The following is a 12920-nucleotide window of genomic DNA, read 5'->3' as shown; positions in this document are numbered from 1 at the left end:
GCAGGGCCACCAACCTCCCCATTTCACAGCAGCCCAGGCTGCCCAGGACCCCATCCAACCTGGCCTTGAACACCTCCAGGGATGGACAGGGCATCACAGCCTCTCTGGGCAGCTGTTCCAGCACCTCACCACTCTCACAGCACACAACTTCCCCCTGACATCCAACCTCCATCTGCCCTCCCTCAGCTCCAAACCATTTCCCCTTGTCCTGCTGCCATCTCCCCTTGCACAGAGCTGACTCCCCTCCTGTCTGCAGGCTCCCTTTAGGTACTGCAGGCTGCACTGAGGTCACCCCGCAGCTTCTCTTCTCCATGCTGAACAAGCCCAGCTCCCTCAGCCTGTCTTTGTAGTGGAGGTGCTGCAGCCCCCTGCTCATCTCTGTGGCTCCTCTGGACCCTCTCCAACAGCTCCCTGTCTTTCTTGTACTGAAGCCCCCAGCCCTGGATGCAGTGCTGCAGATGGGGCCTCATGAGGGCAGAGCAGAGGGGGACGATCACCTCCCTGTCCCTGCTGGCCACCCCTCTGCTGATGGAGCCCAGGATACCAATTGCTTTCTGAGCTGCAAGAGCGCACAGCTGGAAGCTGTTCATTATTTACATGCTTAATTGAGTTTTTCTGGTCCTCAGGTATTAATTTTTACCAAAACATAGGATCATAGAATCCCAGCATGGCCTGGGTTGCAAAGGCCCACAGCGCTCATCCAATCCCAACCCCCTGCTGTGTGCAGGTCACCAACCAGCAGCCCAGGCTGCACAGCAATCAGTGTATTTAAATCAGTGTCGTTAAGGTAATATTCCTCACAAGTCAGAGTCACAGAATTCTGGCTCTGGCTCATACAAACATTGAGCCCTTTTTGCTGGCTAAGGCGTAGTTACACTTTTCATTGTGCTGCTGGAATGAGAGCTAACTGTAAGTGCAGTGAGGAGCACAGCACTGCCTGCTGCACAGCAGCGAGCTCCAGCGACGGGATCCTGAGCAAAGCTTTGCTGGGATTTGTTTTTCAGTGAAATCCTCAAGATAGTAACACACAGCTGAGACCTGCAGTGCTATTTTAGAGCCACCACTGCAGTTAACAAGAATCGATCTCTCTCCTGAGTGCTAAAAATAGGAAGAGGAGCACACAGTGACTTCTGCTGCTGCTCCCTGCAGGCTCCTTCAATAAGGCTGGATCTGACCTTCACGCAGAGGGTGGAGCAATGAGGGATATTTCACATCCCACTGCTGTAGAACAGGGATTGATTTATTGTCCAGATAACGAGGGAATTCGTTTTCATGTTTCTATTTATAACACTGTTGCACCAAAGGAAAAAAAGGAGTTCTTGTTTTCCTTTTGTTCAGCAGTTTAGGAGCAGAGCATCAATTCTGGGAGTAATCATCTGCCACGCAGGACTAAGAGTGAGACCTGACACCCTTGTCAGTGGTCTCCCAGCCCAAAGGAAGTAAAATGCAGGAATCTTACATGCTGTCCCCTTGGGAGAGATCCCACAGGAGAACAAAGCCAGGTGGTCCTGCAAACCTACTGACCCAGAAGCAGCTCCCTGCACCCCACAGCCCTGGCACACTGGCAGCCAGGCAGTAACACTGAGCACAGGGACGAGGTGCCTGCAGTGGGTGGCTGCTCTCACAGCAAGACAGCAGCAGCAGTAGAGCTGCAAGGACAACTCCCATATCCCGTAAGGATTTCAAAAGTGAACTCTGCTGAATTTTCATGAGCTCTCCTCCCCAGCCCGCCAAAACTGTTATTGGATTTGATATAAAGTGCACTGGCACGGGCTGCCAAGGAGGGGGTGGGTCACCAACACTGGAGGTGCTCCAGAGCCTGTAGATGTGGCACTGAGGGACGTGGGTTGGTGGAAGGATCGGTGGGAGAAGGATGGTTGGGCTGGATGACCTTGGAGGTGGTTTCCGACCTTGGTGACTGTATGGTTCTACTCTAATTCCACATGAGGATAATTCAACATGCCATTTTTCCTTATAGGTTATGAATGTAAATTAGACTAATTTTAAATGGTATTTCTTAGGGCTGGAACTTGAACATTTTCCATTTTCAGAACTGTAAAAGGGATGCTCTAACAGCAGTCAAAGAAAGCTCTCCATAAATACATGGTAATTAAATTGGAAAGTAAATATCTGCTAAATGAAAAGTTTAAGCTTCATCAGATAAGCATTTTCTAAAGGCAAAGCACCTTTCAAAGATCCCAACCAGCTTCACACCTTATCAGCTGGTGAAGATGGGAAGACAGAATAAATCTGTCTGCATTGTCCATTCTTACCTATTTCACTTTTTAGAGACTACACCTAAATCCCATTCCTTCTGCATAACATTTTCAATAGAAAACGAGCAGTCCCAACAGAGCAGTCCTGCAGGGACAGGGGAATGGTGGTCCTCTCTCATCAAACTTGTTAACTGAGACATTCTCCCCTCTGTTGGACGTGCAGTGATGCTTAAATCATTGAAGGACTTTGCATCTTGGAAAGCACTGCTGAGCAAGTGTGATTTAAAGCAAATGCCCTTTAGGTTCACAGACAAGCGTTTGTCCAATCCCTGCACAAACCATCAGCTGTCTCATCTAAACATAAAAGCAAGCACAAGGATAAACTGTGCGAGCAAGCTTCCATCTGCTACTCAAACAATACGTTAAGCAAAGAACCAGTTGCCCCAAATCAGCTTAACTCCAAAGCTGTAACGCAACTTGCAGCCTTTACCCCAACTGCCTCTAGTTATTCTCTATGCTGCCATTTCTCATTTGCTTTTTCCAACAGATTTTCACCCAAGGACCACAGGCTTACCTGGTCCTAGCTTAGAAACTGCATAAAGGAGGTCGTAGTTGATGACAGGTGTTGCATCGTCTATGGGCTGCCACCCTACAGGTGGGGAGGCTGGAGGCGAGATGAGAAACTGTTTTGCAGGCTGTGGCGGAGCCAAATGAAGCTTGTCTCCATCTGTCTCAGAGGTCTGAATCTTTAAAGCATAACAAATACACTTTAGTTTAGGATGGGGAAATGGAACGATTACTCAAACCATACACTTCCAATCCCAAGTGCCACCCAGGCGGGGTTTCAGCAGACCAGGCCTACAGGGATCTGCTCTCACCTTACAGACGGCTCCCTGCGGTACACAGGCTGTGGGGGGCTGTTATGTGAGCAGGGCTGCACTGTTTGTGCCTCCTGTATGTGTCCTCTGAGGATAAGGGCAAAGCTTTTTCTGTTTCCACAGCTGCTAAGTTCAGAGAGTCGTGAACTCAATAGATATTGTTGAGCTGTGCTGGTTTAAGGTCCTAACTAAAAGCAGATACAGATTAGAAACCACCCATTCCTGCACCGAGGCTTTGTCAGTAAGTTCAGAAACCTTTCTGAAGATTTGGTACATGGAGATGCAGTGAGAAAGGAGTCCATCGTGTTCCTTAGTCGTTTGCAAATCATTACACTCGTTTTATTTCCGTCCATCTTAAATTATCTAGTTTGATTCTTGCTTTTCTTTGGGGGTGTTATTAAAGAAGCTTTGGCATAAATGAATTACGCCACAGCTGCAGCCATAGCTGAGCAACTTCATAACCAACTCAGCAGCAATACTCTGGATTCACATGAAAGCAAGTTGAAGATGAACACCCTGCTACATGTGAATGGATTCTGTGCTGCTCCACTCCACGCTCCCCAGTACTTCTAGTTCTGGAAGTGCTTATTTGTTCTGGCTCAGCTCCATACAGACACACGCTGCTCCAGACACTGTGCTGCTTCCACTTCTTCATTCCCTGGACACAGCTACTAAGCTCTGAGCTCACATGCACTGGAGAACATAGAGAAGATACCTAAGTGGCTTTGCAGGAAACCAGTTTAGACGTGGAGAGTAATCACTATCATGCATGATTTTGTTTTTCTGGAGTTATCTTCCTATTAACCTCTTGATCGTCCAGTTGGAGTGCAATAACTCCAACCTGCCTACCAGCAGGTTTCAAAATCTTTCTGAAATAAATTCTGAGCCACATCTAGGAGATTAAGGCATGTAAAAGGGGATTGAGGAAGATCTTCAACACCTAAATCCAACTGTAAGATCTTCTGAACTCACCTAACCTGCTGAGAACATTGGGCTTTTTACAGCTGTAGTTTCCCACCTTCCTAAGAAGGTTCTGCTTCAGGCAAGGCTCAGATCAGCACTTACCCTGCCTCAGTTGTAAAGATTCAGGAATTTATCTGCCTCTTAGTTTTGATGAAGATCTTCAGAACAGATCCTAGAAGCTCTAAAGCCCTAACCTGGCAGCTCGAAGCACACATCGTTACTTCTAGGTGCTAATCAGTATCCCACAAACCACAGAGGCCATGCTTTTTCTTAACATATGTTTAGAAGAGATTCTCAGCTCAGGATTCTCAACCTCCCTCACCCTTCTGTGCCCAGCTGGGAGATCTGGGCTCCTCTCCCTTGGCCAAGAAGAACGGAACCTTCCCCTCCCCCTTGCATTAGATGGATCCAATCATGTCCCCAGGCCGGGACATTGCTCTGCTCCCTCCCTTCTCCCTTTCACTTGAAATTAAGGAGGTTTTTATTTTGTTGTAGGATTGGGTGGGGTTTTTTTTTGTTGTTGGGTTGTTTTGTTTGTTTGTTTTTAATAAAAATTCACATTCATTCAGTCAGACATTCTGCTTCTCACTTCTGCCTAACTGTGGCTCAAGGTTCTGCTCTTCAGACCTACTTCTTTCATGAACCATTCCCAATTCTGTTTTTTTATGGTTAGGGTGTTACCCACAGCATCAAATGCTGTACATCACTTCTGAGCTGTGGCACTGTGCACTGAATGAGCAACCTGTCCCAAGTGATCCTTTCAGTTAACTGCAGACCAACTGGGCAGGCACAGCTCAGGCAACACAACGACGTTTGAGTAATGCTTTAGCAGAAATACTGGGCAAGGGAGAAACATCTCTTGTTTTGATTCAGCTTTACTGGACAGTATTTCCATAAGGGCCACACACTCACACAGAAGTGAACAGATTTCATTACCTGCGCGAAATACAACTTTAACTTCTTTCCTCTGAACTGTGTTTCATGCAGCTCTATTCTGGCACGAGCAGCTGATTTGGGACTACTAAAGTTTATCCGCACGCGTCTGAAGCTCTTAAACAGCTGGAATGTCACACAGTCGTCGTAGGCACGGAACAGGCCTTCAAACTTTTCCTGCAAATGAAAAAGAAATAATGCTGAACAGGAAGTTTGTGCTGGGTGCCATCAGTCTGTGTTAAACCACGAGCTGGAACTCGGTGACAGCTGCTCAGGCAGTCGGTGCAGCAGTGCTCCTGGGGTTGGCTGCCCAGCGAGGAGTAAAGGCTGCCAAAAGAAGAAGCTACAGAAAGCACCGGTCTGAAAGTGACAAAATGTGGAAAATACTGGGGGAAGGAGGCTTCAAATGGAGAGCCCACCAGCAAGTAAACCTCTCGTGAATGTTGAGCAAAACTGATAGCACAGCGACTGCCCAAACAAAGCTGCAGTGGGCATCCAAGTGGAAGTGCCAGGCCATGTGAGCTCATGGGGACAAAAGCAGAATAACAGCAGGGTCAGCAGACAAAGTCAGCCCTGCTGTAACCGAGGGTTACTTCCAAATCTCTGCTGCTGGCACTGTGTATCATAGAACCATAGAATGAACCGGGTTAGAAGGGACCTCAAGGATCACGAAGCTCCAACCCCCCTGTGCCATGCAGGGCCACCAACCTCCCCATTTCATAACAGCCCAGGCTGCCCAGGGCCCCATCCAACCTGGCCTTGAACACCTCCAGGGATGGACGGGGCATCACAGCCTCTCTGGGTGCATTATGTTCTACTGGATGTTCTGTCATTCAGCTCCTTGGAGCACAGATACACCCATTCCTCAGGAGTCACTGTAGCAGCAAGAAAAATATTTATGTAACTGAAAATAGTGACCTGTTCTAGGGGCCAGCTTCAGGCTTAAAAATGTTTAGCTCAGAACAGCATGTTCAAAAGCACCTGATATAAATATGAAGATTTTAGCATTGCATAGGGAGGTCTGAGATGGGTAGAACTAGAAACGAGCAGAAAACTCAATTTATGTCATCTGATCGATACTGTTCTCATCTGTTAATCCTCCAAGCAGGACCAAGAGCCCAAAATGCGTTAGTAAGATAAACTTGGAGCTGTGAAGCTGTAGCTGGGACACTAACAGAGCGGTGGGAGCCCCATGTCAGCACAGTATGCTGGCTGAGGAGTTAACCAGGAGAGCAGATCACAGCAAGGAGCATGAAACTGATGCGCATGTACCAGATCTCCTCTCATTCACTGCCAGCTCTGTGGTCTTCTTCCCCAGAGCTGATATTCCATCTCTGGCATCCCTTCAAAAGAAGCTCCCCGTGGCCTATTAAGCTTTCACGATTTTCATTTCATTTTGCCTGACCTCCCTCACCTCTTCCTCTCACCACAGAGGATAGCTGGGAGGAAACAAAGCGCTCGGTGGTTTGGCTGAGGGTGAATAAAGGCACACAGAAATGCCACAGCCCGCAGGAAGCTGACAGGTTTGCACAAGCAGTCTAGTCCTATCTCCCGCCATTCAAACCGCCACCACGTCACACCTTGGTTTCACACGGGTTGTTTTGCTGCTTTTTTCTTACATTTTTGCACAGTTCGATTTCCCTGAGCTGAAGTCTATTTTGAGTGGCATTTGTCTCAAGGTCAGCCCAGAGCAGCAGCCCTCAGCCCTGCCATGCTGGGAATTTTGGTCACAAAGGTGAAGGAGCCTGGGGTACAGGGGACCAATGTGTGCAGAAGCCTGCACAGCTCTGCATCATCTACGTAATTAGTAGCAGTGAGAAGCTAATTAAAGCTTCCATCTGAAAGCTGCCTATTCTGTCTGTTTCAGCCTTCTGAAGCAGTGTTGGTTTTACAGCACCTTAAAGGAAACAAACACATATGCACACACACACACACAGGAGACAATCAGTGCACTACAACAGCAGTCCCACTGGCTACAAGTAAGCAGCAAGGAGAACACTTCCAAGCCCCCTGCAGCAGCTGAACCACAGGTCAACAATGTTAAACCACTGCAAAGACTAGGGAAGTATCTCTCCATTGCAATTGAGCATGAAGTAGGAGAACTATTTTCCCTTTACCAGCACAGCAGTGTTTCCTTGCCCTGGACAGCCAGCCCATGGTGGGGTGGGGTTCCGTGGTCTCAAATGTGGTTCCAAGAGCAGTGAGCAGAGCCAACGTTCTGGGCACAACATTCTGAACAATACTGAGATCCATTCTCGTTAGGCACCACGAGGGACAGATGGGAGTACCTCCAAATCAAGCTGATGAAGGACCAGACACCAAGCGTAACACTGGGAGAACATTTAAGGCACCGTGGACTTCGTTCTGCTCGCTTTTCAGTGCGATACTGCTGCAGCTTTAGAGATCTCACTTTGATTAACAGGCCCAAAAAACACCAGGGGGGAGGTGGGAGTCAAGCCCTCTATTTCCAATTAACACAAAACAGCCTACCCACAGTGCAGGCACATCTCCTGCCCCCACTGAAACTGCACAGCACATTAAAAAGATCCCTATGTCTGAAGTTTTTGCACATTTTCAGCTGATAATAATAATGACCTCAGCAGAGGTCATTAATCATCAGTGGCAGCTAATGGGCCTCAGCTGCATCTTGAGCCATCCCAGCTCCTCCCAGCTTGATATTAATTCCCAGGAAATGTCTTATGCCTTAATTGCTATGGGCTGTGACTACTAATATCTGCTCAGGGAACTTATTTGGACAAAAGTCTTTCAGAGCCATCCTGATCTATAAGAAAATGTGCTTTCAAGACTTAAGCAAACTCTCTCCCTTTCAAGTTTGGTGGATAAATAATTCAACACCCACAATCATCTCAATTCAAGACTTTTAAAGTGCTCTTAGGATCCAGGATTGTTAAAAGGCTTTTAAGAAGCCTCTGAACTTCCAGTACAATTTCTAAACTTCTTGGAAAAAAATAATATGAGAACATCCAAGTGGAAGTAGTGGTGCTGCTGTACCAGAGTAGGAAGTGAGTGAAACAGCTTTACATAAAGCCATTACACCTCATTAAAGTTACAGCTTTTGTTGCCTGTGTCCCAGAAGCATTAAGCCAAACGGGAATAAGTTCAGATAAAGGCTACTAAGATGAAAGAACAACTCACTAAATAAGAAATTAAAAGGCTTGGCTTATTTAGCAAAGCAAATCCTGAGAGGAGACCTGACCATCATCAGCAATTTACCAGGATGACACAGAGGGCAAAGAACAAGAACTGAAATGAAAGGCTGTGTTGGCATAAAGCAGGCAGAAAGGTTGCAGACATCAGGATAATGGCTCAGAAATAGCCTTCCAATTACAGCAGCAGCAGCAAAAGATATTTCTAGGACTGAATCTGGTTAGTTTGTGTAAGGGACTATGAGAAAGCACTGGAAAACATGGCTGCCCGAATTAGAATTAGAATGGGGTTCTGCCACAGCAAGTTCCTTCCAGCTCTACAGCCCTGTGATTTATTTCCAAACATTCCTTTCATGCATAGCTCCACTGGTACTGTGCTCATTCAGGACAGAAGCCAAGGCCTAATTCAAATCAATGGAAGTCTTTCCACAGACATCAGTGCGCCCTGGATTGGAGCCCTAGAACTCAGCACACAAATGGCATGTTATTGTTCACTGTGTTTGCACTCATTATCACCGCTGTTACACACTGGATTTAGGAGATGGCTTGATTGAAAACTTCAGCCTCATCCTTGTTCCTGGAGTTCTGTAGGCAAACAAGGCAAACATTTTTCAATTATTTCCATTCTTCATGTTCATTACATAAAAGAGAAATGCAGAATCCCAGCATGGCCTGGGTTGCAAAGGCCCACAGCGCTCCTCCAGTCCCAACCCCTGCTGTGTGCAGGTCGCCAACCAGCAGCCCAGGCTGCCCAGAGCCACATCCAGCCTGGCCTTGAATGCCTGCAGGGATGGGGCATCCACAGCCTCCTTGGGCAACCTGTGCCAGTGCCTCACCACCCTCTGGCTCAAAAACTTCCTCCTCATATCCAACCCAAACCTCCCCTGTCTCACTTTAAAACCATTCCCCTTGTCCCATCACCATCCACCCTCACAAACAGCCGTTTCCCTCCTGTTTATCCGCTCCCTTCAAGCACTGGAAGGCCACCATGAGGTCACCCCACAGCCTTCTCTTCTCCAAGCTAAACAAGCCCAGTTCCCTCAACCCTTCTCCATAGCAGAGCTGCTCCAGCCCTCTGACATCTCAGTGCCTCCTCTGGACCCGCTCCCAGAGCTCCACATCCTTCCTGTGCTGGGGGCCCCAGCCCTGGACGCAGTGCTGCAGATGGGGCCTCACAAGAGTCGAGCAGAGGGGACGATCACCTCCCTGTCCCTGCTGGCCACTTGGCCAATCCAAGCAACCAATCATGTACAACAACCAAGACATAACTGACAAGAACAAAATATGTTCCTCCTGAATTCTGTACTTGTTATCAGTTTCCCCAGAAGAACCTCATCTCTCAGAGCTCAATGCCTTCTGTTTCCACACAGCCACAGCAGTGCTAACACTGCACACCTCTTAATGGCGCAAGATGGAAGATGAAATTGGACAGGCTGTGCATAGGCTGTGTTCTTTCAGTCTACAAACAAAGCCACCCTACGAACGAAGCAGTTCCCAGTTCCCAGCACCAAGGCTGGGTGGGCTTGCTTAGCCTAGAAGGACAAGATGGTCACTGATACCGAACACTTAAATAATACTATGAGTTGCTTTGATACAATATACATCCTGTTTTCTAGGATCGTATATCATAATATATGACACCACTTCCAACAGCTGGAAGTAAATTCACCACTAACATATGCTGGAGCCACTTGAAGGGCACTGGAATGGGTTAATGTGGTTGTGTAGGCTTTTGTCACCTGAGAGCAAGGAAGATGGAGGGCAGCTGGGAGAGCAACTGCAGGATGGCCATGGTGCTGAGCCTGTGGCAGGAAGCAAAGGTGGGTGATCTCTGCTTGGGATACAAAGAATAAGATGCAGCAGAAACATGTCGTATCTGAGGAAAGCAGGAATGGTGAAGGGATGGAAACGAACCGCATTAAAACAGCCGGCAGTGCTGGTAGGAAACGAAGAGCGCCAATTAAAAGATTTGGGCTCAATTTCAGAAGGTTATTCAGCATTAGGTCTGTAAAATGAAAAGTGAAATGCCATGGCCTGGAGGCATTCAAAAAAGGCTAATTACTTTCATGAAAAGGTAGGAAGAAAAGATTAGGGGACGGCAATACACCTTTATTTTCCAAAGCCCATAAGAAGGGGCTCATTTCTAAAAACTTGTTCAAACAAAACTGCCAAGAATTCACTTCACTTCAGGAGCTTCTAACAGTTATTTCATGAGTCACAGAAGGCAGGGAAGCAGTCTGATGCAACTCAAGTGAAGGGTGAAAATGCATTAAATGGCAAGAGCTCCTGCAAGCAGCCAGTGTGAGCAGCAGCCTCATCAACCATTGTGTTTTCTGGTTCTAAAAAAGTACACCTTGTCAGCGTGGTCTCATCCTTATCGCTTTAAGAAATAAATGGCAAGAGAATAAAAGGGTTATTAATCATGCAGAGATCACCTTAAAGCAGACGTGTCCACACGCCAGCTTTCCATCTCACCTCCCACCAGAGGAAGCTATAGGCAAAAGTGTGAGGTCGTCCTGCCTCCCTCCCCGACAGGACGGAGCACTGCCACCTGCAGCACTCAGACTGGGCACTGCTGCCTGGCCTTGCGGAAAGTTCCTGCTGTTATCAAAATGGATTCCTCATAATCCAGCGGTGTTATTTATTTTAAACTCAGCGCTCCAATCTTGCAAGACCGCACAAGCAATCAGCGCACAGACACACCAACACACACACACAAGTCTCCTACATGCAGCCTGCAGCTCTGTGCTCGCCCTTCTGCGGAGGGGTGGAGGTCAGTGAAGCAGTAGAGATGAAGTGAACCCCAGAACAGCCAAGGCTGCACTTTGGGAGGGGTTAGAAACAGAGCAAACAAACAAATAAAACAACCAACAAATAATAAATCTTCTTCTCTGGTTACATCAGGACCGATTCGTTTGCACTACTGCAATCCGACTAATGTTGCAGAGGTTCTCAATGCCTTCAGGTCTGGCTATGGGATAAGAAAGAACACACGTTTTGTATTCCACATAATGAGTGACCTTACTGCTGTGCTCTTTGCAGTGAACCAGTTGTACCCAGAACACACACCAGCTGCAAAGCACTCTGCAGGAAGCCCCAGTCTGTGCATGCCCTAACGTGTGTGTTGCTGTGTTAGATGAGTGCTGCTTTGGAGGCCCCTATGTAGCACTGGAACATCCTGAAGGCTGCATTCAGGGTTCCCTCATCGCATGTCAGAAGCATTCTAATACTAAAAGGACTAGTGAAGAGGTTTGCAGAACTGTAGGGTGGGAAAGGACCTCCTGGGATCACCCACCCAGCCCCAGCTAACACAGCAGGCTTTCTGCTTACACATTCGGCGTCTCGTTCCAGAAAGGGACTTTGAGAAAACATAACAGACATTACACAGTGTGATATAAACACGTGCAATTCGTCATCTCCCCAAAGATGGTGCTGACAAACAACCAGGCAGGAAACGTCAGGCTGAAGAATCTGGAGAGTTCCACGTCACGCTGGGGCCGGGGCAGCAGGAGCACAACATCCTCCTGTGCCTGGGCAGCCCGACGAGGAACAGCAGCACTGCACAGCTCCTGGGGAGCAGAACAAGACAGCCTTGCCTCTCCGAATCAGCTGAACCAAACCCATTCACACTGCACTTCCAACTCATCTGCACAGCGAAAGGGACAGCGATAATATCTGCCCCACAGCTCCATGGAAGCAGCCGTCGCGATTCAGAAGTGGCTGACAAATGTCAGGCACAGGATTTTGCTGCGTTGCCTTTTCTGTTTTTAACCACCTCACATCCCTGTTTACCTCAAAGTGACGCACGTTCCTCCCGCTCAGCTCCACTGATCTGGAAACCAAAGGCGCCTTCAAGATGAAATCAACTGTTCCCGTGGCAATGCCAAGGGGGTGATTTAATCTACTTTGGAGACTTCTCAATTCAATTTCACACCCAATGATTGAGCTAAAAGAAAAATCCACGCTTTACATTTCTTTTTTTCATAGGAGCGCTGCTGTTTCACTGCATTGCCCGCGACAGCTCTGGGAATGCTCCACGTTTGGAGCGCTCCGCTTCCAGATGCCACATTAGCTTCCTGAAATAATGGAAGCACTCCTTCAAACCATCTGGCCGGGTGCCCTGGATATAAATAGAGCTCTTAGTTCTGCCCCCGTTCTAGGAAGCGTTCTGTAGAGACACCGCTCTGCTCCCTGATGGCTGTGCTGGACGCTGTTTTGGGCAGCGTTTATTTGTTTATGCATGTATTGGCAGGGAGGGAAAAAGAAAAAAGGAAGAGCAAGTTTGGGAAGGACTGAAAGCAATTCCTGCATTTCCAAAAATCGGCTTTGCATTTTGGCTTGAGAATGATAAAATAATGATAGTAATCCAGCAGCAAGCAAAGATTCCAGCAGGCTGCCCTGCTATGAGCACTTGGTGTTTTCAGCTGTTTGCTTGGTTTTCTTAATTATTTTATTTAAGAATTCAAGCAGTAAATGAGAAAATAAGGTATAGAGTGAACTCCAAGGAGCTGTTCTGCATTGGATTTAAGAACACATTCAGTAAGACACCAGCTATCAATTCTGTTCATTGCTGGAGACATTTGAACCCAACAGCTAATTGGCAGCACAACAAATTGCTGTGCATATATCTAGCCTGCATCAGTAATTCTTAAATTACCTATTACCTTAATTGAGCAAACAAAGGTGTGGAAGAAAAATGACCTCAATCAGAATGATAGAATTGCTCAGGTAGGAAAAGCCCCTAAAGATGATGGAGTCCAACC

General features: G+C 47.4%; 1 protein-coding gene across 1 annotated transcript; it reads right to left on the bottom strand.

Annotated features, from left to right (window-relative positions):
- Positions 1-518: 518 nt before the first annotated feature.
- Positions 519-7332, bottom strand: LOC122192238 (calcipressin-2-like). The gene is made up of 3 exons (XM_042892760.1): positions 7279-7332; positions 4994-5167; positions 519-2962 (listed from the first exon to the last, which is right to left on the bottom strand). The coding sequence occupies exons 1-3, from the start codon at positions 7330-7332 to the stop codon at positions 2768-2770; spliced, it is 423 nt and encodes a 140-aa protein (XP_042748694.1). The 3' UTR covers positions 519-2767.
- Between the last annotated feature and the right edge of the window lie 5588 nt (positions 7333-12920).

This window comes from Lagopus leucura, unplaced genomic scaffold (assembly GCF_019238085.1).
Source record: "Lagopus leucura isolate 7727_CA_CO unplaced genomic scaffold, USGS_WTPT01 109-6_obj-0_obj, whole genome shotgun sequence".
Classification (NCBI taxonomy): domain Eukaryota; kingdom Metazoa; phylum Chordata; class Aves; order Galliformes; family Phasianidae; genus Lagopus; species Lagopus leucura.
The sequence above is the reverse complement of the archived record's forward strand: the minus strand, read 5'-3'. Positions and strand labels throughout refer to the sequence as shown.

Excerpts from the sequence above, each read along its gene's own strand:
- LOC122192238 (XM_042892760.1), bottom strand. The coding sequence starts at position 7,332 with ATGTTCTCCCAGTGTTACGCTTGGTGTCTGGTCCTTCATCAGCTTGAT. Across the intron at positions 5,168-7,278 it reads TTCATCAGCTTGATTTGGAG|GAAAAGTTTGAAGGCCTGTT; the intron begins GTACTCCCATCT and ends TTTCATTTGCAG. Across the intron at positions 2,963-4,993 it reads TAAAGTTGTATTTCGCGCAG|ATTCAGACCTCTGAGACAGA; the intron begins GTAATGAAATCT and ends TATGCTTTAAAG.